This window comes from Panthera onca, chromosome C1 (genome assembly GCF_046562875.1).
Source record: "Panthera onca isolate mPanOnc1 chromosome C1, mPanOnc1 haplotype 2, whole genome shotgun sequence".
In the NCBI taxonomy this organism is placed as follows: domain Eukaryota; kingdom Metazoa; phylum Chordata; class Mammalia; order Carnivora; family Felidae; genus Panthera; species Panthera onca.
Window position 1 is genome coordinate 60,478,129 of NC_138346.1, and position 27,409 is coordinate 60,505,537.

Below are 27,409 nucleotides of genomic sequence, written 5' to 3' on the forward strand. Positions count from 1 at the left end.
AACTCATTCAATTCATGCAGACAGAACTAAAACACATTATTGCTTATATCATGTGATTTTTCAAATCAGCTACAAATGAAAGATGGTATCTTTATAAAACAAACTTAAAAAATTTTTTTAAGTTTACTTCTTTGAGAGACAGACACAGTGTGAGTGGGGGAGGGGCAGAGAAAGAGGGAGGGAGAGAATCCCAAGCAGTCTCTGTGCTACCAGCACAGAGCCTGATGCAGGGTTGGAAATCACAAACCATGAGATCATGACTTGAGAAGAAACCAAGAGCTGGACACTTAACTGATTGAGCCACCAGGTGCCCCAAACTAAAAACAATTTTTTTAATGTTTATTTAGAGAGAGAGCACAAGCAGGGGAGGGGCAGAGAGAGAGAGGGAGACACAGAATCCAAAGCAGGCTCCAGGCTCTGAGCTGTCAGCGTGGGGGAGATCATGACCTGAGGTGAAACCAAGAGTTGGACACTTAACTGACTAAGCCACCCACGTGCCCCTAAAAAGGTTTTTAAACAATAAAATAAACTTTTTGTTGGGGACTTAATGGATTTAGAATGTATGTACTTTAAGTTCATGAAAAATGAAAAGTCAGCAGACCAAGATAAAATATTTGCAGGAATTACAACAAAGGATTAATATCTTGATCAAATAAAGCATTCACATAAACTGATAAATAAATGCCAATGTATGGGTGAGTAAATATGATCAGGAAAGAAATATGTAAAGAAAATCTCAACCATCCCAGCAGTAATCAAAGAAACACAATGACAATAACAGTGCCTATTATAATGGAGAAAAATATATAACAGTCATGCTGGCCAAGGCTCAAATAGTCCTGGTGGCAGAAAAAAAAAAAAAAAAAACTATTGAAAATAAATGTGATCATATTTATCAAGAGACATAAATGTTTCCACACCTTTCAACTTAGTATTCTTTTTCTGGGGATTTATCTTAAAGAAGTGACTCTCAAAGTATATAGTCCAGGGTTGGGTCGGGGATCACAACATTCTCAAGGGGCCCATGAGCTCAAAACTCCCTTCATAATGATGCTATGATATTACTTGGCTTTTTCACTCTCATTCTCCTACAAAGGTACAGTGGAATTTTCCAGGAGCTACATGATGTGTAACGACCAGACTGCCCTGACAGATAAGAGAATATGTGTTTGTAGGATGATGGGATTGAAGGAAGGGGGTGGATTTTGCATGTGATTCTCACACTTTCAATAGCCAGACCACACAGGCAACCTCTAATCACAAACCCTTAAATAAAAAATCCCACTCACTGTATCTCTAAAATACTGTTTGCCATTATTACTTAAATCTGACAGAAACCCCAATTTGGAAGTAGAATGTCTATATGAGAGAAGGAAAAATTACACTAGGAGATTTAACACAAACAAGGAATAAACATATTTTTCAATCACAGAGCCTTAGCACAGAGCAAAAATGCCAGGCAGGTAAATGCAGACCCAGATGCAAAGGGGCACAGTGCCCACTTACCAAAGCCCACTGCTGGAAGACAGGTTCTCAGCCCTGGGTGCCCAGTACGCCCATCTGGGGAGCTTGAAGAAGCCAGCGACACTCAGGGCCCCTCTTCTAGAGATTCTGGTTTCAGTGTTCTAGACAGGGCCCACATATGGGAAGTTTTAACTAGCTTTCCAGGTAATTCTAATGTGGACCTAGGTTTTAAGAACTACAACTGTAAATGATTAAAGATAACAAAAAGTTCTTGCCTTTCAAATGATATAATTTAATATTTTCCATTCACACAATTTGTGGCTTTGCCTTCTTGAATTTGCAAACCAAAAAGGGAGGAGGGGGGCACTAAATTTTCCAATTCAGAAGGCAATCAATCAAGATTAACTTGGAGCACCCCTGACAGCAAGACAGGATTTAAGTCAAGGTATCTTTATAATACAACTAGGTGGCCCAGGAGCTAGAGAGCTTTCCAAAAAGTCAACTAGCAGAGCTGGATTAAACCAGGAATAGATCAGAATTTCAGGCCAGACCACTCTACCACATCAATAGCCTTTAGGAGGTCTGTCTTGCATTTATTGGTTTGGGCCAGACAGCTCAAAACACTGAGGTTAGTGAGATCAACCACGGCAAGCCTGCAGGAATTCAGAGAGGCTGAGTTGTGACAGGATTTCCTGCTGCTCCTTCCTCGGTGTCAGACACCCTGTCCCAGTGACTGTGCTCTAACCCTCTCCGCGGCAGCCTGGAAACTACACAGGAGTGGAATTTGACCCAATGAGAACAGAAAAGTCCCATGACCACAGGGCTTCCTACGCTTAAAGAGCTTAACAATATCCCCCAGTCCATACCACGAGTTCTTTCTGAATCTCAAGTTCTTAAAGTTTCCCCAACTAGAACCGTCTTTGCCCGGGGGACCCATTAAACCTCAGAGCGGATTTCTCCAGATGATGAGTGAACAACAAACAAAACACAAAGCCAGGCATTTGGAAATACAACACATGACACCCTCAGAGGGCAGGCGGACCCCTATTCAAGCTTGCCAGGGCCAATCACAAGGAGAAGGCAGAACACAGCACAAGACAGTGGAGTGAGGAAGCCCTGCCTCTCCTGCGTGCTCAGACCCTTGGGAACAAGCTGCCTTAAATGCTATAATTTGGTGAACTGACCCCAAGCCTTTGGGGATGCTGAAACCCAGCCTTGTTAGCCACATAAGAATTCAGAACCAGATCTCTTTGTCTTCGGATGAAATGATATCCTGGATGGAAATGAATCTCTCCCTCCCTTCCCTCGTATGTCCTCCAGCATGCTGTATCTTTCTTATAGTACTTTCCAGTTTGTCTTACATCAGGATGGCTTGTGTTTGTGCTTGTCTGTCTTCTCCACTAGACTGTAAGCCAGACAGACAGACGTGATACATTTTACACCTCCACAGTGTGGGAACCAAGTACATATGTTTGTTGAATGTGATGGGAGTTTCTTACAGATCAAATTTTCAAAGTGGCATCAATTAACATGGAGTTGAGAAACTCCTTAGAGGCGTGCAGTGTGGTAGGTTAGCCAGGGGAGCAATGAGGGCCACTGCAAGACAAAAGTGAGGGGCTTGGGAGGCAGGGAGGTGTCAAAGGCAAGCTGGCAAATGCACGGCCATGGGAGGCATTTGAAACCTCTGCTCACAGCAACTTGTACAAGATCCCAGTATCCTGTGCACACTCCTGAAATGAACACCCAGAGACGTAAAGCGACGACCACTGCTTACGGCAGGCACACCCTGCCAACAGGTCTACCCGCAGCATCTGGGCATTCCTGGCACCTGCCAGCCAAGCCTTTATCTGTTCCAAACCCCTGATCATCTTCTGAGAAACAGTGAAATCATAGCTTGCGGAGCTGGTCTGACTTCAAGTCATCAATAATGTAATAGAGTTCCCATAAACACTAAGGACTTCATATAGTCTGAGAGCGGCAGGCAAGATACCTACTGGGTGTCCAGGGGATGAAATACCATCACTCTCAATCTGTTTCCTTGCCCCAAATTTATTTTTAATATATGCCATTCAAGCATGTCACCAGATAAATACATACAACATTTAATATTAATGTGATAAATGTAACTGGCTAGTTCTGAACAACTATCTTTGTTTATCTTCTGTAAACATATTTAAGATCTCAGGCTAAACAAACACATCCTTCACAATCAGAAAAAGATGAACCGTCACTCCCCCCTCCACACACACACGCACACACACACACACACACACACACACCACAAATAAAGATGAAATCAAATTATGTCAGTCCTATTGTACATATTTAGGTCTGGTGGAACATAATTAGAAAAGCCAGAGATGCTTCAGAGTATAATTCTTCAAACCAAAATGCAAACTGTGACATACAATATTTCCCCACTAAAGAATAAAAAAAGATACATTCTGACCTTGTAGAGCATATGTCCTTTTTCTGTCACTCAAAGTTCCCAGACATCCAGTGAATATCTGTCCTTTATTTGGACAACAAAATACACCTTCATGGCCGATAATTCCCTGTTTGTATGTATTAGTGTTCAGAGGATGTCAGTCCACAGAGAGAAACCCGGCGCTGGTCGTTCTCCAGAAAAGCTCAGGCAGCCGAAGGCAATAGGAAAAGACTTCCTGTATACATATATATGTGTATATATTTAACTGTAGTTACCTCCCAGTAACTTCACTCCCTTCCTTTCTGGATTTGAATCATTCCACACTCCATGGAAAAGCTCGAGGACAGAGGAGTAAGACCCTGGCGCAGACATAAGGTCCAAGTCATTGGAGGCTTCCGCTTGGTTTAAAAGAATCACAACTGTGAGGAGAGTCAAGAGAACCAGCCAACAGGATGTGTGTGGCTGGAGTTCCTGGCATGAAATCCTGACTTTCATGTTTATTTTTGGATGTATTTTTCTTAGCCCTTTGATGCAAATTTCTGGCCTGGGAAGTAACACTACAGTACAAGCTCCAAAGTTGCCAAAAGTAAGCACAGACTCCCGACTTGGGAGAAATCAGGCCCCTTGGCTCTCAGTTCCAGCTAGTCCTCAGATGAGGGTGTGGGTTCCTGTGCATTAACAGATAGGCATCCCTGTCTGAGGATGGGTTGTGCAGTCTTGCCTCACTGCTCAGGGCCACTAAATACTTACCTGAAATACCGGCCTATGTTGAAAGCCTCCCATTAAAGTGCACGCAAAACAACTTGAAATTGTTTGCATGCTAAAAAAAAAAAAAAAAGAAAAGAAAAGAAAAAAGAAATTGTTTGCATGCTAAACATAGTAATAAAACCATCCAAAGTACTTCTAAGATTTTTATGTTCTGATATTCTAAGTATTTGGCTTTAATTTTTCTGACAGCCCAAGACAGACAGGAACATCAAGTCCATTCAAGCAGGGGCAGATGCCTCTGAGAAGTATATTATTCTGATAAGGTTTTTAAAGCGCATCAGCAAAGACTAAGCTGCTGTTATTTCAATAATTCCTATTCTCGTAGTGGCTTGAAAGATTATTAATGGGAAAGGACTCTTTCTACCTGCATAGTCCAAGACAGGCAGTAAATGGAAATAGCTAAAAAGCTTTTCAGGCCCACAACTGCCAACGTATCTGATAGAATCTAGAAATAATACACTCTGAAAACCAGGGAATAGAGACAGATGTAAAAATATTCCTTCGACAATATTCATTACTCTTAGAAATATTCCTGTTTACAAATTCTATTCTTTTCCTAAGATAGAAACATGCACCTATTTCTTTGTTTTACCATTCAGTTTTGTATCTCATAAAGCATGAAATGGATTTTCAGTTACTTAACAATATTTGCTGAGGCCACAGAACATTTGGGGAATAAACTCTCCCATAACAATCATTACATCAGAGCAATGGTTCTCTGTGACATGGGATCCCTCAGTTAGAATAAATTCACAAAATGTGCCAAGAAGTTTCTGGGTAACAATTACAGCCAAGAAATCAATTTTATTGTGGCATGGGTCAGACTATAAATTTAAAATATTGCTTTTATTTTTAGACTCTGTAGTTTTATTGCTGTCTTTAAATTTCAAATGACTTATTCATAGACACATATTGTTATGTTGAACATTTTCAAACATGGCTCACAGTGAAGGAAAGCTTTTGGCCAGATGATGCCCATGCAACTGAAACACAGCTAAACAGGAGGTGGCACACAAGTTCAAGGACCTCTCAGTAGTGTCTGTTACGAATCTGATCAAGAATCTATTTCTCTGAACACACCGGACTCACCTCCTCATTCAACTTCAGGTATTGGGAATAGTCTATGTAGAGATGTCAATACATGCTACAAAGCTGAAAGCATCTTCATACAGATATACCATTAGATGTAAAGTCAACAAGAAAACAAAACGAACAAAAAAACAAAAAAAAACCCAAAAACTCTTGTAGTCATTTGTAACCATTGGAAGCCTTCTTATCCTATATGTGCTGCAAAGAAATTCAGGGAATTGGACAGTAAATCAGTTCTTCATTTAGTCCAAGAGCCACCAGCAGTCACACAATCTTGGATCAAATATTAATAACTGGCTTAAAACTCCCAAGTCTACACTTAACTACTCTGCCATTTAACTTCTTCACGGAGGGTACGCAATGCCACAAGTGGAACAAAGTTTAAATTTATGGTTGTCTCAAGCACTGAACGTGACATTCCAAGACTTTTCAATTATTTTCCTTCTGAATGAGATTCAAAAACAGAACTATCTCCTCTCCTCTTCCTTCTCTCCCTCCATCACCTATATACTGCTGAAAAATGAGATGTTTTATACTGTGGTTCACATATTTTATTGAGTTTTAATATCACAGAAGCGTGAGAGGAGGGATGCATTATCAACCAACTCTGAATAAATTTACCATATTCACGTAAGAAAACATGACCTAGTTTTAAGACGGAGCAACCCAATGTTCTCAAATCTGACCATAAATTAGCAACTGAAACATGGAAGGAGAAGAGGGAAGAAAACAGTTTTCATTAGGAAAGACGCAGGATGCAAAGAAAAGCATCAGGATGCTACCTCTGTTATATCTTGGGGAATACTTTTTCTGATGTATTGGTTATTGAATAATGCTCTGGCTACATTTATGGGAATCACTTTTTTAAATACTCTAGGTGTTACCAGCTTGACTTACAACATAATAGACAATATAAAGCAAGAGGTATCCGGGATGAAATTGAATAGGATTTCAAAATCTCACATGTAGGTCTCTGAGTGTGTTCTCTTCCTGCAGAGAGCTGAGGAAACTTGCCTTTGGTCAGGAAAGGAAGCAGGATTCCCTAGCTTTGTGTTGCCATTAAAGTCCCAAGTGTAAGATTTAAAATAGACTATTTGCTCAGCCTGTTAAAGAGCTACTTTTAGACTGTGCTACCTGGTAGTGGTTATAGATTGTAACTTTCAGAGTGAGAAGAAATAACTCAGAATCCTGGTTTTATCTTTTGTCCCCTTTAAGTGACAAGGGCATACATAGATAAGGAGACAAAGCTAATCAAGGGGGTACTTGACATGCAATGGGCCCAGGATGACTTTCTTCAAAAGTAATTAGTCAAATGAGATGAACATGCAAATTTAGACCCATGATTCAGGTTACCTAGTTCTTACTATCCCTAACCTGTAGCCCAACACTGAGTTACTTACCTTGCCAACAAGAGAGTCACTATTATCCAGCTTACCTTTCTGCTGCCTTCTTCCTGCCACCTTACAGTTCGATGAGGCTCCTACCTGAATCCTTCCCTACATAATGCTTTCCTTTTAATGCTTGGCTTGCAGATCTCACTCAGATTTCAGCTGACAGTATGAGTTTGGGTTTTAATTTTGCTAATGGGTATTATTTACTAGTGTAATAGATGGCTGAGTTATAAACTCCATTATCTAACATAAACAAGGAATAGGTATTCTGAATATCAGATATTTTGCTAGCAGATTAGTGCCATATGTGTCCTCAATGGATCCCTCAAATTTAAATAGAAATAACATTTAATTATAATGATTTTTATACTCTGAAATACTATTACGACTTGGTAGCTTATTTTCTGTGTTCTCCAAGTAAAACAGAAGTCCTCCTGGAGAGAGGGAGCTCTGTCAGTCTTGTTTGCTGCTGCATCTATACCTGATAGGAGATACTCAATGAGTATTTGTTAAAAAATGACTGGTAGAGGGGCACCTGGGTGGCTCAGTCGGTTAAGAGTCCCACTTCAGCTCAGGTCATGATCTCACAGTTTGTGAGTTTAGGTCCTGCATCGGGCTCTGTGCTGACAGCTCAGAGCCTGGAGCCTTCAGATTCTGTGTCTTCCTCTCTCTCTGCCCCTCCCCCACTCATGCGCTGTCTCTCCATCTCTCAAAAATAAATAAATGTTGAAAAAATTTTAAAAAAACAAATGGTAGAATAAACAAGTGAGTCTTTTTTATTTAGAAAGTAATTTAGAATTTTACAACTTCTTAGGATTATCATGTACTATATATATATGCACAATTGTGCCCATTAATAAAGTTCTGATTAACATGGATTGGTAGATGATGGAGTTTCTCGCATTTCCATTTTAGCCTGTTAAAATGCTGATTGAGCATGTAATTTGCACTCTGAACTTAGTTACGTGAACAGGCAAATAAAATGAAGTATGCGACTAATCTCTTACTCCCTATGAGGTTCCAGTCCCCCACCTGTAAAATAAGAAGTCAGACAAAAACTCTGTCCATTCTTTTCAGCTCAATTAACTCACTGGCAGGGGACATCAGAAATCTGCACTGAGGTTACACTCTAAGGGTTGGATCCACTGAGCTGCAGAATCATGTGGCAAGGTTGGGGATACCAAAGCCACCCTCAATATCAATACCCCCATTTAATAATTTTCCTTTAAGGGAAATATCTGTGGAAAATAGTACTAAGATGTACTCAACTGAAGTCTACGGACACACTCAAACTAATAACACTAATGCATCACCGATAGTAAAGCCTCCAGACATGATGAACTTCCTGATGTACTTATTATCACCTTTGAAGCTTTCTGGACAAAAATGTTTGATCTGATCTAATCAAGCTTTTAGCTCTAACTTCCTTTTATAGTAAACTCTGGAACAGGGGTACAAAAAGATACCATGAGAAAATAATCAAACAAATATTGAATTTGGGAGAAACTAACCCAGCCTTTTTAACAAGCCAATGCCATGGAAAGGATGAGAGAGACAGAGAGAGGAAAGAAGGGAGAGAGGGAGGGTGGAAGGGAGGCGGGGGGAGAGAACGGGAGAGACAGGAGGAGTGGGGGGAGAGAGAGAGGGACAGAGACAGAGACTCAGATACAATAATCAAATGTAAGACGTGGTTCTTTATTTGAACCTGGTTTGAAATATAACAGATATAAAAGATATTTGTTGAATATTTATTTATGGGTATTTAAGGGGAAATCTGAACCGTGGACTGGATATTAGATATTAGGATGTTATCTTTAGTACTGTAAGTGAAATAATGGTATTATGGGTATGTGGCAGGATATTCTATTTTTCTTAGGATTATGCTGAATATTTATGATGAAATGTCATAATGTCTGTCATTTACATTAAAGTGGTTCAGCAAAAAAAAAAAAAAAAAAGACAAAGATGGAGCAAATATGGCTATATGTTAGCAACTGCCAAACTAAGTGGGGGGTGTATGGGTGTTCACTGTATTATCCTTTCTGATTTTCTGTATGTTTGAAAATTTTTCTAATAATAATAAGTTTTTCAAAAATGTTCACAGGTAGCTACTTCTCAGGAACTTCCTTCACAATACTGAGGGCTCCTAATTAAAATAAAATTTTAAATATTTCCACAAACTATCCTTGATGAGCAACTTGAAAAAGTCATAACAGACAAAAGCAGTTATAATGACATACATCACAGGTGGAAATCATTTTTGTTCTTAAGCCAGTTTTCCAAATTTTCTTTTTTGGAAAAGACTTTTTCAGTTTACCTTTTAAAAATGAAAGATCCCAAAAAAAAAAAAAAAAAAAAAAAAAAAAAGGCTTATTTGCCTCAAGCTTGGTCCCTTTTAATTGACAGAAAACCTCTCCACACACACCTCATGCAAACCTACTTCAGCTTTGCCTTCCTAAAACTAGCTTTTGTCTCTGAACTTTACAGAGCAGTTGGAGCTCTTTAATATTTTCTAAGAGGAACATTTCAAACAAGCAACCCCGCAATTTATTCACTACTGCCAAGAATAAAAGTAACAGGTTTTACCACCAAGGCCTTCCAAGGCTTTGCAGGACTTTTAAGGCAAAGCATCACTCATTCACCTGCAGGTTTGCTCCCTTAATGCATCTGTCATTTGTTTGGCTCTGGAGGAAACTATTTGATTACACAAAATTCTTTTAAGATCAAGTTTAAAATCTTAGCCACACCGGGACAAGTTGCAAAGCCTGCCAGCTCGATGGGTTAACACTTGGACATACTGAGCCAAAGACAAAGATAAGGAACAACCACAGGTTAAAATCAGAAGCTTGCAGAACTGAAAAGGAATGAGCGTAAAAGATGCAAGGTTTAGCTGGGCCTTTCTAAGTGTTCCATTTGCCATTACTACATATAAGATGATTTATTCCCCCTACTTCTTGCAAATGAGTGCAATACCCTAAGGGGCGCTGGTAAGCAGTGGTAAATGCAAAAGCCACCAGCACCGGTTGCATCCATCCACCGCTGTGCCACCAATGCATTCTGAAGTTGGCAAGTAACCAGACATCTTTATGTCCCTCATTTCCCATACCTTATTGCAGGGCACATCATTTTTAAAAGCATTTAAATGAAGCAGATGTTAACCCCATTCATTCCACTTTACCAGGAAACATGTCAATGATGATTTTTAAAATGCAAAAGAAAATGTCAAAGTATTTTGTTCCCTGGTTAAGAATACATCTGTGGAATAGGAAGGAGGAAATACATAAAACAGTCTGTGGTCATTCAAGAAATAATTATAAGGTATGTCAAACTACAGAAAATTGAGCAAGCACTAAATTAAAAAAAAAAAGGCGGGGGTGGGGATGTCTTATGTCAAAATGGCTTTTTCACTCACTCATTTCAAAAACAAGTTTTGAAAATTAAATTCCATCTACCAGCTCGGAACAGAACACATTAAGGCTTGACTGTAATGCCATTATCCACGTGGCAGCTCCTTTTCTTTTCCGCAACTACGTTAATTGACAGAGAAGCCTTGGGGCTCACCTCCCATAGAGCCTTGAAGTCCTTCTGCTCGATGCGGAGCAGTTCACTGCTCTCCCTGGTAACGATGGTCGCATGGCGGGGTGTGTTGTCCAGAATGGACTCTCCAAAGGCTGTCCCAATTCCCAGGGTACAGATGGTCACTGCATCCTGAGAATCCCAAAAATCGGTCATGAGAAAACTAAACGTTAGCCGACATGGGTGAGTTGTCTCTTCTTTGAATTTAAGTTTAACTTATACACAATAAAGCACGCAATTCAACTGCACAGTTCATCAAGTTTTGACAAATATATACACCCCTTGTAATCATCACCAAAATCAAGACATAGAACATCCCTATCACCCCGAAATTCCCCTCATGCCCCTTTCCAATCAAGACCCTCCCTTCAGAGGTAATCAGTATTCTGATTTCTATCACCATAAAGGAGTTTTGCTGGTTTTAAAACTTCATGTAAAAGGAGTCAGACAATATGCTCTTTTTGGTGTCTGGCTTCTTTTGCTCCACATAATGTCTCTAAGATTCATCCACATTGTCTCATGGATCAGTAATTTTTTTTCCTTTTACTGACGAGTAATTCTCCATTTCCTGGATATGTTACAATTTGCTTACCTATTGTTCTATTTGTGAACATTTGGACTGTTCCTAGTTTGGGCAGATTATGAATAAAGCTTCTAGCAGTAACCTTCTTCAAGTCTTTTTGTGGACAGTATTATCTTTTTATATGACTACTATCTGCTTTAAGAAAAAAAGGAGGGAATCTTTTGAAAACGAACAGAGATTTTTACTGAGAAGGTTGCAGTTACAATATTTCAATAGGAAACTAGAATGGGGGTGCTTGTATGTCAGCCTGTCTTGAAGAGATGAGGAAACTGAGGGTCAGGGTAGTTGATTAACACGGCCCTAGTTCACACAAAAAATAAGTAAGGCGGTCAGATTCTAACCACGGTTATCTGACTATAGATTCCAAGCCTTTTGTATCATGCTGCCTCCTGCAGCCACAATAGAGTAAAAACAGCATCAGATGAAGTGCAGCGTGGCCGGTTTATAAACTGCTGTGAATCAGTGATTTAAAAGTTTCTTAAGGTATACTAAAAAAGTAATTTCCAATCTGCACGCAACATTGGTGATAATATTTGCATTTAATCCTAACAAGTTTCAAATAATGCAATAGCCACTCAAAGCCACCTGGACATTAATTTTGCAGGGCATTATCAACTAACGGAGATACACAAGGGTAATCCTCTGAGTTAGAAAACAGTTTTCCTTTCATGCATTTAAGACACGATAATAAGCAAACGTTATTAAGATCAAGTTAGTGACTCTGTAATCACATTACGAAGACAAATGCCCATAAGAATCCAGATCCTTGAACCATAGCAAATTGCTTCTGCCCAGATATTACCATATAAAATTGTGTTTAGGAAAATAAAATCAATAATATCTCAGAAAAGAATGAAAGATTGGGGGGAAATGTATGAATAGTTTGCTAATAAATTTTCTAGAGAGGCAGTTGCAAACAAATTCAGTCAGAAAAATATCCCCAGAACCGAAATATCAATATTCAGCGAGTTAGGTATCACTGAGTAATTTTCAAACTCTAGTAAAAGCACAAGAGGGATTATGATGAATCACAGACTTCCATAAATTCTCTAGAATATCAGGTTCCCTTGAGAATCCTACTGGCCTACTTTATCATCTGCACCCTTTGGAAAGGCTTCTTTTGCCTAATTTGTACCTTCAGTGTAAAATTCTATTTTAAAGCTTGACAGGTATGGAACCATTAATATTACTCCTGCCACTGTTCACGTAGCTTAAATATCGAAGGTTATCCACAAAGTATAATGCAAAGGAACTATGATGATCTGTTATTTGTGAGCTAGTTGTAGATTTTTATGGATTATAAACAGTCTTCTCCTCTCTCACCTCCTATCCCTGGCTATGTAGTTTGTCACCAAGAGGTATACAAAGAAAGACGTAGGCTGTGAAAGTCACATGAGCCTGGCTTCTCGCTAGTGAACAGCTCTCGTGATGGACAAAGGATTGAAGGTATTCTCGGCTCTCCCCTGGAGAGTTTAACAATTACCCGTGCATTATACATCTCACCACATTAGTCCTGTTAGTTCTGCCAGTGCACTGCCGGGTGCCAAGTGTCAAGACACATGTCTTGACCTCACGTGTCAAGACCTCTGCAAGGAGGCGCACCCAGCCTCGGCCCTTTGATCATCTTGGCTCATTTCCAGCGTCCCTCACTCTCCCACCAGAACTGAACATGGAACCCATCCTTCCCACATTTCCTCCTTCATACGTGGTCTTCTTAAGTTTATTTTACTTTATTTCTTTTTTAATATATGAAATTTATTGTCAAACTGGTTTCCATACAACACCCAGTGCTCATCCCAACAGGTGCCCTCCTCAATACCCACCACCCATCCTCCCCTCCCTCCCACCCCCCATAAGCCCTCAGTTTGTTCTCAGTTTTTAAGGGTCTCTTATGCTTTGGCTCTCTCCCACTCTAACCTCTTTTTTTTTTTTTTTTTTTCCTTCCCCTCCCCCATGGGTTCCTGTTAAGTTTCTCAGGATCCACATAAGAGTGAAAACATATGGTATCTGTCTTTCTCTGTATGGCTTATTTCACTTAGCATCACACTCTCCAGTTCCATCCATGTTGCTACAAAAGGCCGTATTTCATTCTTTCTCATTGCCACGTAGTACTCCATTGTGTATATAAACCACAATTTCTTTATCCATTCATCAGTTGATGGACATTTAGGCTCTTTCCACAGTTTGGCTATTGTTGAGAGTGCTGCTATAAACATTGGGGTACAAGTGCCCCTATGCATCAGCACTCCTGTATCCCTTGGGTAAATTCCTAGAAGTGCTATTGCTGGGTCATAGGGTAGGTCTATTTTTAACTTTTTGAGGAACCTCCACACTGTTTTCCAGAGTGGCTGTACCAGTTTGCATTACCACCAACAGTGCAAGAGGGTTCCCATTTCTCCACATCCTCTCCAGCATCTATAGTCTCCTGATTTATTCATTTTGGCCACTCTGACTGGCATGAGGTAATATCTGAGTGTGGTTTTGATTTGTATTTCCCTGATGAGGAGCGATGTTGAGCATCTTTTCATGTGCCTGTTGGCCATCTGGATGTCTTCTTTTGGTCTTCTTAAGTTTAAAGACAGGGAGTCACAAACACAAGGCAGGATCTTAAAGTTAGGAGTAGAAAACCTCGCCTGGAAGGAGAATTACTTCTAAGTTCAAATGTAGCTTTCAGCAGACTCACTATTTTTAGGACAAATGTACCTAGAAATCTGAATGGGTTTGGGAAGTATGGGTTGGGCACTGGGAAGAGGCAGGTCCTGAGAAAAACATTTTCACTCTAAAGATTAATTACTATCTTTATAGTCCATGAATGTTATTTTCTGAATCCCAGACAGGGCCTTGCAATGTGCTTAGAAGAGAATTATCAAAAGAGAAATCTGCAATCTAATGTTCTCTCATTTAACAGAGCCAAGATAGGTTGCTGAATATGTACACTGAAACGTTGAATGAATGTAAGTCAATGAGGTGGGAGCCCTCTGACTTTGGTCCACACTAACATCTAACCAGATCCCTATGGTCAGAATTCCAACCTTGAACCCCTGCAGATAGGCTGAATGCATGCCTTTCGCTGGGGCTGTAAGTATCCATTTCTGAATGTAATATTACTATTTCTTTAACGTTTACACATAGTCTAGGGGCGGCTGGGTGGCTCGGCTCAGTTGGTTAAGCGTCCAACTTCGGCTCAGGTCATGATCTCAAGGTTCATGGGTGAGAGCCCCGCGTTGGGCTCTGTACTGACAGCTTGGAGCCTGGAGTCTGCTTCGGATTCTGTGTCTCCTTCTCTCTTTGCCCCTCCCCGTCTCAAAAATAAATTTAAATTTTTTAAATAAAAAAGTTTACACATACTCTAAGATCTGCTCATGTCTCCATACGTGTTCAATAGAGACTATTCAGATTATTTTATTTTCTGCTTATTCTCAGATTAATGTGCAGAAAGAAAATATTTATAGCGACACAGAGACGAAGACACTGGTCAGCACCTGCTCAGGGAATATAAAATATTAACAGAAGCAAAGAAATGTTCTATTTTGATAAGATGGCAATTTACTTTAAGGATTTCCAAATATGAAATGTAGATTTAAAACTCTGAGTGTCTTCAACATAGGAAGGTAGATTGAGCAGATGCTACTGGAGTCCTGCCGGACTCCTCCCTACTCTTCACCTCACCCCACCCCCAAAGTCATTGTAGCTTTCGGGACAGTTGCAATACACACGTGTGGCTTCCTCTCTCAGGCATCTGCATTGCTCCACCTGAGGGCAGAGTGCTGGGCACTCGATGCCTGCAAGAGGCAACCTCCACCAAAGAGGCATGAGAGGAGGAAGATAAATACCCGAGCTTCCTAACTCTACACGGTTCGTGGAGGATGGCCTGGAAGAGTGAGTCCAGTTGAAATCTTAACACACTTTTATTGGCTTTCCCTCCTTCCATGTCTCACTTTTCCACTTCCTTACAAGGCTTCCTGGGGTCATCTTCAAAAATAACCACTTGCAGCTCAATCTTAGGCTCTAGGTGGAATTCCAGGGAAACCCAAAACAAGCAAGTGGGTTAGCCAAACATGGCTGTGAGTCCTACGTTACACTGAGACCTCTGGGGAGGCACAGGACTGAACCGGCATTCCCAAAGAGACTTCTGTAAAAGGGGCAGAGACGAGCTTATCACTTACTGCTTTGCAGCAGACACACAGTAAGTGCAAGATCCCCTGGGTGACACAGGGAAAGACTTCCTCGTGTTATTGGTAAAACATATTGGGTCTTTATTAGAATTGACGCCAATTCTACTATATAAGTAGGGGTCATGGGCGCTCAAAAAAGGAGTGACCTGTGGCATGTCACTGACATGTCATCTGGTTTCTTCCTCCAATCTCATGCAACTCTCTTTCACCTATCAGTCAACATGGTCACTCCTTCTCTTATCCTCTAAAACACTTAATAACCAACTTATCCTTAATGGTACACATTCTACAGTGCGTCAGCATGTACATGGATCTCCACGTGTGTGAGTGCACTAAGCCAGGTGTCTTGACTGTGATGCCTTATTTATTCCTCACAACAGTTAAATGAGATAATGCATTTAAACTGCTTCACACAGAGCCTGACTGAAAAGAAATGCTTAATAAATTGTGGGTATTCTTACTGATGGCAGTATTAGAACAATTCTGCAACATCATGGCTATTTCACAGGCTGAGGAAAATCAGGCCCAGAGATGTTCAGGAATTTGTCCAGGAGCATGGCTAGTGAGTAGGAGTTCAGACGCGAACTAGTAAGTCTAATCACCTCTGCATATACCTCTGCCATGATCATATGAGATGTTAAGTACCACTTGCCAAGGCTCAGTAGAAAAATCAATTAAAGTAATAATTAAATCCACACAGGTTTTTTTCCTTCAGTCAGTCAATCTGTATTTTTATTTACATACATTTATCTATATATATTAAGTCCCAATCTCCAGGAAAATAGAAAACAGCACTGCTCCCTCTCTAACCCTCCTTTCATTACTGGGGTCCACTTGGCCCTCATTGAGAGGATCAAATCCATCCCAGACTAGGGCACCAACCTCTTAACTCATTAGGAGAAATGTAAGCAATCATTAGTTATTCCTACTCTGATCCTGTGCCCTAGTTGCTAACAACGGAGTTCCTACCTCAGTGGGAGAACGGAGTTACTGCCTTTCTTTCTGTGTCTCTGCCTTAATAACCTATCTGGTATCTTAATTCTTTTCAAAATGGCCGTCTAGTTCTGACAGCCCTCACCAGCATCCTTGCCATACACACATGTATGGCAACATCCTTCTCCAACATCCTTCTGTGGCCAGGCCTGTTCGTCAGCCCACCTGCCGCCCACTTCCATCACTGGGCCCACTTCCTGACTCCCTGCTCATCCCCAAGTTATAGCCCATCATGTTACCATTAGTTAGACCTACCCCATCCTGCGCTCTACTAACCTGGGGGCCGCGCTGCTCCAGTGTTCAGTCACTTTCCATGTCCTGCCCGGCATACCTGAACATGCCCTCTAGACGGCTCCTACCTCCACCATAGACGGCCTCCAGTTTTCAGTCTCACCTCCTCTGCCCAGCTAAGCACCAACTGAAGTCGTGAACATTATCTTGGCACAGTATGTATTTCAGTGGCATAGGCAGGGTCTGGTTATCTCCATTCATAAATGTTCGTGTTAGGTAGGTTAACAAACACGTCAGTAAAGTCACCCTGATGGAAGGCAGGGAATATTAGGCAAAGGACACGCATGTGTCGGCACCGAGAGTCAGAACACTCCATGCTTAGCAGGAAACTTCCCTGGAGTGTAGTGACAAAAGTATAGCCCTCGTAGACCTAGATTCAAAACTGTTCTCTGCCAATTATCATAGTCTTGCAGCTTTGGGTAAAATGATCCCAGGAAGCTTAATATCCTCATTTATGAAATGGGCACAAGCAGGATTAAATATAAATAAAACAACACACAGAGTCAAGGATGGTTCCTAGCACAGAGTAGGTGCTCCATAAATAATGGAAAATAGTATTTCTGACTTTGTCATGTTTATATACACGTTTAGGTTAACCATATTACTAAAAAGCAAATTACATTTTTCTATTATTGAAAGAACAGAGAACCTCTACATTCATTTTGTGTTAATCTTCAATGAACGATGGTTTTTCAACACTTAAATTCTAAGTTTCTCTGTCTCCCAGTCTGGATGTCAAGTGGTTTGAATGATCTGCAAAACACTTCAGCTCTCTGGGGGAGCTTGCATTCAAAGGAACCCTTCTGATGAATCCTGCTGAAAATCAAAGAATCCTTTTGTGCTGCTACTAATCACCCCTTAATTTATCTGCTTTGTACATCTGAATTATGATATGCTAGGTTTTCTTAAAGCAGGTGTTCTCATATGAAGCATTTTATTTGTTTGTTACACTATAAACAAAGCTACACTATGAAAATAGGAACGGTGTTAAGAAAGCCAATGGCTGTGTATCACTGATATCAGAGGTAATAAACACGTGCTTTGCAAATGTCTATACACATCCACAGAAATCCAACTTACACAAGTTACAGCATGATGAAATTTAAAATAACTAGCAATCAACAAACAGACATAAGAATTCTCTCTGATCAGTACATCAAGATTTTTTTCCTTAAACTGTCCTTTAACTTCAAGGGGTATCAGATTTTTTTAGTAAGTATATCTAAATCACTCTGTATTAATAGCTCAAGAAAAGTTAACTGTCTCATGGCATATTTATTGTTTTGGATATATGTTGGGTTAACATCAGCGAACAAATTGGTCCTTTAAGTGCACAGACCCTGAAATGTAAATTCTTACAAAGCAAATATTTTGACAATATTTTTATTTTAGGACTATAGCCAATACTTGCCATTAAGTTTGGTAGTGCCTGGGTTTATTTCATGAGCTTGAATTTAGTATTGGAATTTATTGAATGCTGCAAGTCTTTTTAAAAAATAAAATTTTGTCAAGACATTAAATTGTATGTGCTGCCTGAAGAATTTATTGCCAAGCACAAAGGCAAAATACTTCCAAGTCAAATGTGTTTTTTTCTAACAGACAGCAAAGACAGATTTGTTACTTTTACAGCACTTCCCTGGAATCACAGTGTTAGACACAGCTTAACGAGATCAGGCAAGCTGGCTGCAGGAAGTTTCGATGAGAACATGAGAAGGGACTAGCATTAGCATTCCAATAACTGAATCACGGAGGCCAGCTTCATTTCAGCAGAAAGCCAATCTGTCCTGCACCGTGGCTCAGTCCTGCATCCACCCAAACAAAGAATTACATGGCAACAAAACTAAACACAGTGTGTGGAAGCCTCGCGCAGGATGCTAAATAAACTCCGGATGGGTTCCTAACAAATAACATGACCTGAACAGACAAGTAATAAGAGATCATAAACCACCACTATGGACTTGGCACCTTTCACGTTTCATGGGCTCATTAAATGTGTTCAGAAAATGTTCCCTGATGATAGCAATGTTCTCTGTCTGAAAATAATGGGGTGAAACGAGAGTAAATGAGAGAATCAGACAGGCTAAGACAGAAAGACAGAGAATGATAGAGAGAGCCACATGATAGAGAAACAAGTCTGTCCTTCAAATTTCATAAACAAAAATTCAACGCTTAAAAACATCTTTGCTGTAGAGACAAAAAGAGGGCAAATAAAAGCACATTTTACTTTGGGGGAAGTACCAGTGAGAGATCGTTTTTCCAAAATTGGACTAAAAATTGCCAGAGAATGTTACAGAAACAGATGAGAGGGTGAATAAAGTGCAAGTGCCAACAGCAGCCAGAGTTCTCTGATCCCAGAGAATGGCTGAATAACATCGGTGAACGGCTTGCCATTCTAATACCAAGGACATTTCCTGCTTTCTCTATGCTAGCACTGCCCTCTTGTGATAAAATGAGAGCATTGCAGGCATTGCAACAGGCTGCACTCCACTCTAGGCAACAAACCTTTCCTTCTGGAATTAGTAAGAAAAAAGTCCCAGAACCCCTGCTCTATGCCAAGCTTCCCACGAAGTGGTTTGTATACATTGACTCATTTAAGGTAGAAATCCCCAACTTATAGGTAATCTAACTTGCCTAAGGTCACACACAATGAAGTATCAGAGAGAGGATTTCAAAAGAGGTCTGATTATAACCACTGTGTGTTGCATTAGGTAAAAATACTTTAAATAAGCATCTGTTATATAGATGTAGAAGTTTTAATGAATTAATACACCATCTTACTCTCTATTTTGCAGCATGAACTTCTAGTCACTTAGCAGTCAGAAGAAATTCTTCTTTCATGCGACAGGAAAAATATACTTTTTTGGTGCAAAGATTAACTTTTAAACCTTATATATTTCTAGGGTTTAAATATTTACCATGCCAAAAAGGCCCTTCACTTATAAAATCTGCAGAGAAAAACAGGACCTTGTCTCTCTCTCTCCCCATCGCGTGCGTACGAGCTTTCTGAAACACACACACAGAGTTGAGTATGGCTGCCTATTTATCGTTTTCGTGTGTATTACTTATTATGTATAATTTATTCCAATATCCACTTTTCACTCTAAATCTATTCAAGTATTAATAAGAAAAGAGTACACTGATAGCATTTTCATTCTAGTGGGAACATAAACTCTCTAACTTTCAGGCCATGTAGTTAAATAGGCACTCAAGACAGGCAAGTTCTTGAGCACAAGAGTTCCACTGTGGATGTCTGAGGGCGTTTGTGTCCTGGTTAGGGTTAGGTAAGAGACTGAGGGTGGGGACAGGTATTGGTAGGAATGGGAAAGATTAATCCTTGATAGGATCTGTGCTGCCAAGTAGAAATCTTTGTGAACATGTGAGCCAGCTGGGACACAGTAGGTTGGTGGCGTGGTCTGTGGGCGGGTTCCCTTGCTGAGCACTCTGAGTTTCAAGGGGTAACACAAAGAATGCTCAAGGCAGGAAAAGTGCCTAGAAAGCTGGTAGGTGTGCCTTTGACAATTACATATGGACATGGGGTACAAGTGTTTTGGAAGTAAGCTTTGTTTATGGAGTAGTAGAAGCAATATAATGCATAGGAAGGTATTTCCAAGGATAGCTGTCTCTACAAGTTCATCAAAATAACAGAACAGAATAGTCTATGTATTTCTCTGAATTCTTAGAACAAACACAGTTTCAAGTCCATAGCAAAAGAAATGAAAGCAATGGAAGTACGGAAGCGGAACAGTGTTGGCTTGGGGCTCTTCCCAGAAAGGCCTGTGTCAGAGGGAGAGAAGTTGGTTCCAACCAACACTCAGTAGGATTGTGCACCAGTGTCTGATGTGCTCTGAGTTGGGAGCAGACCCACAGGATGAGAAAGAGTCTGGCTGCTAAGTCATGCCTCCCCAGCTGGCAGACTTGTGGTTTTGAAACTGACCAGGTGGACCAACTCCAAGCAAAACTGGGAGGTAAGCCATCCTTGTTCCCCACAGTCCAATGGCTCTTTGTCTCGATCCCCTCCTCCCAGCAAAGGGCTTGAAGCTTACATTACCACTGAGTGGAGTGGTTTTAATACTTTTCCAAAATGTGGAATCAACAGCTTTCTTCAGAATCTTGGGCACCAGTGATCCAAGGGGGCAAAGAAGGATCTATACATTACCACCACCCATGGACACCGGTAGGCACTTGGGAGCAAGTACCCTTTGAAGACCCCTTACAGACATCCACACAAATGGCCACACATGCTGGCCAAAGGTAAGGATGACAAGAGCAGAGTACTGGATTGAGTAAGGAAGTCATGGGGATTTCCAGCTCTATGGGTCACCACTGTATCATCTTGAACAGACCACTCATTCACATGGGACTTGAGTAAGTTACAACACAGTTGGGTCTGCCTACTAGGGCAGCTCAAACAAAACAATGGAAGTGAAATGGTTTCTAAATGATGAGAGTTACTATAACTATGCTCGTAGGATACCACTAATGGGAGATAAGTGTGACCCTCAACCTGGAGTCCAAAGAATTCAAAAAGAACCTGCAAAACCAATAATACAGAAGGCAAGAAGCTGTGCTTTTTTAATCCAGTGAGCAAAAAAGTATAAGGGAATGATGAAAAGGCAGAAAAGGTAGTATTATATTAAAACAGGCAGAAAGGTAATATAAATTTCTGAGCCAAATAAAATATTTATGCCGTTAGTATTCTTCAAATTTATGTATAGTTATCTCTTCCTATCACCATATAAAAGGGTGATTTTGTTCAGAAAAAAAATTCCATCAGATCAATAATGCCTAATAAATATATGACATAGAAACACTGTATCAGAATCTGTGAAGGGCTTTCTTTCTTATGTGCCCTTATTTCAATTACTGGCATCACCATCCACCTCTTTAACCAAGTCCGGATCCCCACTTTCTCTCAGCCCCCATACCTCCTATCAACCCAAACTCTAACCCTATCACCTCCACCTTGGACATAGTACCTCAATCTCCCTCCCCTATCACCCATACTTATCTACCCCACCCTCTAGCCTAGAAACCTTTTGAAGGGATGGACCATGCTCATTTAACTGATCTAAAAGGTGGTGGAAGGAGGAACCCACACCCAGGGGCAGCCCAGCAGAGTGTGAGAAGTGGGTCTTCCCTGATATTATGTCTCAGGTGGAGCAAACACCTGCAAGGTGGGCTTGGAGATGAGAGGTGTGGAGCTCTGAGCTGGAATCAGCGGGTGGTTGCCGGAGCTGCAGGGGAAAAGCTTCTCCCCACATTCATTATTACTTCTGCTTGGCACCTATACAGCCATAATGGTCAAGAACTTCAGCCTCAGAATCTCAAAGAACTGGCTCTGATACCTAATGGATGAGTGACCTTGGGAGAGTTATTTAGCGTCTACCTGTAAAGTGACACTAATAATAGCACTAAACAGGGGTGGGGAAGGGGGCTGTAGCTTAATAGCCAATGAAAAAATGCTTGAAAAGTGCTTTTCACACAGCTACCTGTAGTGGGCGCTCCATTACCATGATCTATTCCTGCTCTTATCCCGCCATTCTGGCTCAGCAAACACCCCACTGAGGGTATGTCTGAAACTTAGAGATTCTAAGTTTGGGAATTTATCATCACCATCTCTGATTTCTGACCCTCTGATGAGAAGAAAGGCCACTAAGAGACTTGAATGAAAATGGAGGGTCAGGCTAGCAAGAAACTGCCCTACCCACTTATAAAGATTTCACTCTTTTATGCTGTTACCTCCTTTCTTTTTCCTTCACTAGCTTAGTCTCTTAACTTTTCTTCTTTTTCTTTTACTTCCCTGCTCACCTTTTTTCCTGTGTGAGCAGCAGGAAGAACGTGAAATTTCAGACCTGAATTCAAATCTTCACTTGGCCACATACATTTGTATGACCCAGGGAAAGTTACACCTGATGTTGCTTAACTTTGTTTTCAAGCCCAGTTGTAAAACAGAACATGAATGCCAAAAGATGAAGTCAGTTAATGCACACAGAATCCCTAGCAAGTATAACACAGTGAAGGCACTTAGCAAAGTTGTTGCTGGTCTCAAGGGGTAGGAATTGTAGGTCTTTCCTTGCTTCTCCTCCCATGGCCCATTATCCAACCCCATTTCACTCCCAACTGAGGCAGCTGATAGTTAATTTTATGTGTTGACTTGACTATGGCAACCAGTTTGTTTAGTCAAACATTAGTCTATATTTTGCTGTGAAAATATCTTTTAGACATCTTTAACATTTATGATCAGTAGACTTTAAACGAAGCAAATTATCCTCCATAATGCAGGTGGGTTTCATCCAATCAATTGAAGGACTTAAGAGCAAACATGTTTCTCTTGAGGTCTCGCAAAGAAGACAGAATTCTGTTTCCAGACTACCACAAAGGAATTCTGCCTGGGTTTCCAGCTTTCAGACTGATGACTGCAGCATCAACTTTTGCCTGATGGCCAGCCTGCTGGCTTGCCATATGGATTTCAAACTTACCAGCCCTCACAGTCACATAAGCCAGTTCCTTAAAATAAATTCCTATCTATCTGTCTATCTCTTATTTGTTCTATTTCTCTGGAGAACTTTGACTTATAGAGAGAACTACTCTGATTGGCTTACTAATCACCCTGATTTGGTCATAATGCTGGAGGGCAGAGATTCAGGGCCCATTACAAGGCTAGCACAGGTGGAAGTGGCTTTTTTATTTCTCCCTGCAAGCAACTTGCCATGGGAGGAGGTTCAGCCATCTTGCTCATTCTCTTTAGCTTCTTTCTCCCAGGTGGCTGTAACCATGTCCTGCAGGTGACAGGTGTCCTGACACTGCAGGTGTCCTGCAGTCTGAGTTGGCTGGAAGGCTGGGCCCTCTCTGTTTCTTAGACTCCTCTTTGGAGAGGTGAAGGATGTAGACATCAATGAGCTTTCTCTTCCGTATATCTTAGTGATATAAATCAATCCAGAAAACCCTGGTTGGACAGTGTGGGGTGAAGTACACAGGAGGCAGTAAACCAGATCTGGTATAAAGCTAGTAACTCCTAACAACTTAAGAGAAGACCAAGCCCAGCTTAGGAATTGGGTCTGAGATCAAAACCACAGCTAAAGTTAAAAGTCTGTTAAGATTTTTAAAACCCCACAGTTAATAACAAAGTGTTACTCACCTATTCTTGCTAGAACCCCATGATGAGAAAATTGGTCCAGGGCAAGATTCCAGGAGCTTCTGGCCATACTATCTTAATACCATCAAAATCTCATGTCAGCTTTGAACATTTGATGTATCAGTATATTCATGCTGATGTTATTTATCATCCCCTAGGTACATCTGCTCTGCCTTTTTCCTTCTTCTCTTTCCTCTCTGTTTTCCTTTCCTTCTCACCTTTCTCCCCCTTAATTCTCATCTTTGTCCCCTTTCCTCTCTTTCCTCACCATCTCTTTCCAGTTCTTCCCCTCTCTCCATCAGCACTCATTCACAACCACCTGGAGGAGCAAGGAGAACCATTCTCTACAGGCCCTGTCCCCTCCACACCTCCACACAAGTGAGACCCGGTTAAGGTAAACATCAGGAACAGCCCTGGGCAAGGAGCCCGAGGATACCCTCCAGGACAGCAGTCTGCAGGTGGAAGGTGTGCAGAGATAAGAGACATGGGGAAATCTGAAAAGATGACACATACCAGAAAGAGGGAACTTGCATGAGTCACCACATTTTTTTCAGTAGGCTTTACACCTAGAGCAGAGCCCAAAGTGGGGCTTGAACTCACGACCCTGAAATCAGCAACCGAGCTGAGATCAAAAGTTGGACCCTTAACTGACTCAGCCACCCAGGAAACCCTCATCACAGTTCTTTTGAGTCAAAATTACAGAGCAGTGTCTAAGAGCCTATGTTCAGGTGCTGACTTCTTGGGTTTGAAGTGTGGTTCCCCCAATTTCTATATAGGTTACTTGGGGCAAGTTATTTAACCAGTCAGGGCCTCAACTGCCTCATCTGTAAAACGAGAACAGTAATATGACCTACCCCGTAGGGTTGTTGTGAGGATTAAAGGAGTAAATAAATACCTATCAGGTGCTTAGAACACTGCCCTGCACATGGCAAATATCCAAGAAATGTAGTTGTTCTCTCAGTTCATTGAGAAAGTGAGGCAGCTTACAAGAATAAAAAACTCACCTCTCACCTCGGCATCTGAACTCCAGGAGATAACTGGCTCTGTGAGAGAAGGGGAGAGGGACAGTACCAACAAGGTTGACAGGCACAGGTCCCAGGCAGTTTGTAATGGAAAGTTCTATGTAGTGATGCACAGAAAAAGTATCTATGGGTTAAGCAGGACGTGGGCACTGGCCTGAGACTCTGCCCATCCATAACAGTGGGAATAACATTGGCAGCTTTATTCCAAACTCTAAATGCCCACCTTATCAACAATCTTTAGGATACTTTTCCATTTTTAAATGGGTGGCTGCCCCCAACTCCAATATGCACACATATGCCTGAAAATTTTTAATCTCAGATTTAATGCATCATAAATGTGTCTCCATTTGGAGTATGTTACATATGAAAAAGGCTTAGAGACAGAGTCTTAAACATGATACTTGGCTGTAGGCTATTTATTCCCTTGGCTGATTTATACATTTTTCTTGATAATTTTTTCCGATTTTACAATTAGCCAATTCTCTTCCGTCAGTTTTTATATGAATCCTGAATATGCAGGTAGAAAAGTTGGGCCGTTTTCATACTGAGGCTTGAAGGTGGCCTTTAGACTTCTGAGATTCAAGGTTCCTGACTCCAAACAGGAAAGTTCTGTACATTTGGGCCCCAAGGATAAGGATGAACAAGGGTCATTGCAGATGTTGAAGAAGAGTCTGGGTTCAATTTTAAATATTCACAAATATTGTGAGAGGAAAAGAGAGAAAATGAATTTTATCTCCTAGGATGCTAAGCTCCTCAAAGGTCACTAATGAAGATCAAGTAAGCAAGTAGCACACTTTAGGAAAATACATATATATTATTAGCCCTTCCACATTTGAGAAGATGAGGCAGAGCAACTGTGAAAGATTTTTAGGGAGATTGTATCAAGCACATTGCTCCTGCATCGCTGTGGCACCTACAGGGCTGATGAGGGATCACATCTAGGACAGAGAAAAGTTAGGATACCAGAAGGAGGAAGGAGGAGACACCCAGGAAGACTTGATTCTCTGTCCCCTTTGCTCACATTTCAACTTACACAACATCAATACACCACTGTGCAATTGAATTGTTTGCATTTCCCAACCAGATAGCAAGCTCCTGAAAGGCAGGCAATGTGTTCTTGCACTTCGTGTTCCAATACCTGTCACCATACTCAAACCATGGAAAACATGCAATATATATGCTTCTCGAGTAACTTAATAAAAGAATTCAACAAACACTTGTTGAACTCCTTCCTATGGGAGAGAGGCCATTTTGAAAGTTTGAAAATGTAATTTTGATGGCATAAAATATATAGACCTAATGTGTCTTTAAAAATAATACTAATAAATCCTACTTAAAAAAAAAAAAAAAGATAAGGTATCTTACCTGGTGACTGCTGGTCTCAGATACTTTCACATCCAAAGACCCTGCCAGGACAGCATACCAGTTTGTTCCAATATCACCCTGGCGAAATACTGAAAAAGAAACAGTAAGGTAAATATACCAATATAAGCGGATTTTACCATATGACCACTAGTCATTATAAGCATGACTTGGATCTAGCAAAGCTTACCACCCCTCCTCTATCTGTTCTCAGAAAAGCTTGACGTATTTCTCTTTTCCTCATCTATCAACAAAGCTATATCTTATTTATTCTATGAAGTGGAACTCTATTAAAGGGAACTCTTTCATATTTACAGAGTAAGTAATAAGGGATGATGACCCTAAATGCTAGAAGATCCTTTGAATTTAAGAATTCACTAATGTTCTATGTAATTTATCTTAAATACATTTCATTGTATTGCAATTCTTAGAAAATTATTACTCTAGATGGGGTACATATTAACAAGGTTATTTGATTCAACAAAATTCTATCCTATCACCCCCATTTCCTAAATCTATTTGCATTAAAATAGTTTTTAATAGAATGTCTCCTTTTAAGCTAACCAATAAATGAGTAAGAAAAATAAAATCTGCTTTAAAATTTTTAACTAGTATTGTCACTGTCCACTTTCTAAATTTTTTTTAACATTTATTTAGTTTTGAGAGAGACAGAACACGAGAGGGGGAGGACAGAGAGAGAGGGAGACACAGAATCGGAAGGAGGCTTCAGGCTCTGAGCTGTCAACACGGAGCCCAACGCGGGTCTCGAACTCACGAGCTGTGAGATCATGACCTGAGCCAAAGTCAGATGCTCAACCTACTGAGCCACCCAGGCGCCCCATCACTGTCCACTTTCTTATTTGCTTTATAAATTCATTGCTTTTAGGCATTAGGAGTTAACTACTCTTTGGAAATAACTCTCATCAGAAATTTCTGAACCCGATTTTATTTTACTTTTGTAATCTTAGAGAGAAAACACTTAGATATTTAGATAGAACTTTAGTTCTTATACCATGTTAAGACCAGTACTTTGGAAAATCATTCTGAAATACAGGTTCAAAAATCTCATACAAATCCAACTATCCTTTTAAATATCCTGGCTAAATAACTAGATTGAATGATCTGATATTTT

General features: G+C 40.6%; 1 protein-coding gene across 4 annotated transcripts in view; it reads right to left on the bottom strand.

Moving 5' to 3' along the window:
* Positions 1-27,409, bottom strand: part of RAPGEF4 (Rap guanine nucleotide exchange factor 4) — a 289,302-nt gene that overhangs the window by 211,236 nt on the left and 50,657 nt on the right. For 3 of the 4 annotated variants that reach the window (XM_060621676.3, XM_060621675.3, XM_060621677.2), the window contains 2 exons: positions 26,281-26,369; positions 10,702-10,848 (listed from right to left, as the gene is read on the bottom strand). In XM_060621676.3, coding sequence (XP_060477659.1) covers positions 10,702-10,848; positions 26,281-26,369 — 236 coding nt within the window. Of the gene's footprint in view, positions 1-3,913; positions 4,258-10,701; positions 10,849-26,280; positions 26,370-27,409 lie in introns of those variants that run through there. The other variant, XM_060621679.3, reaches the window with a different exon arrangement.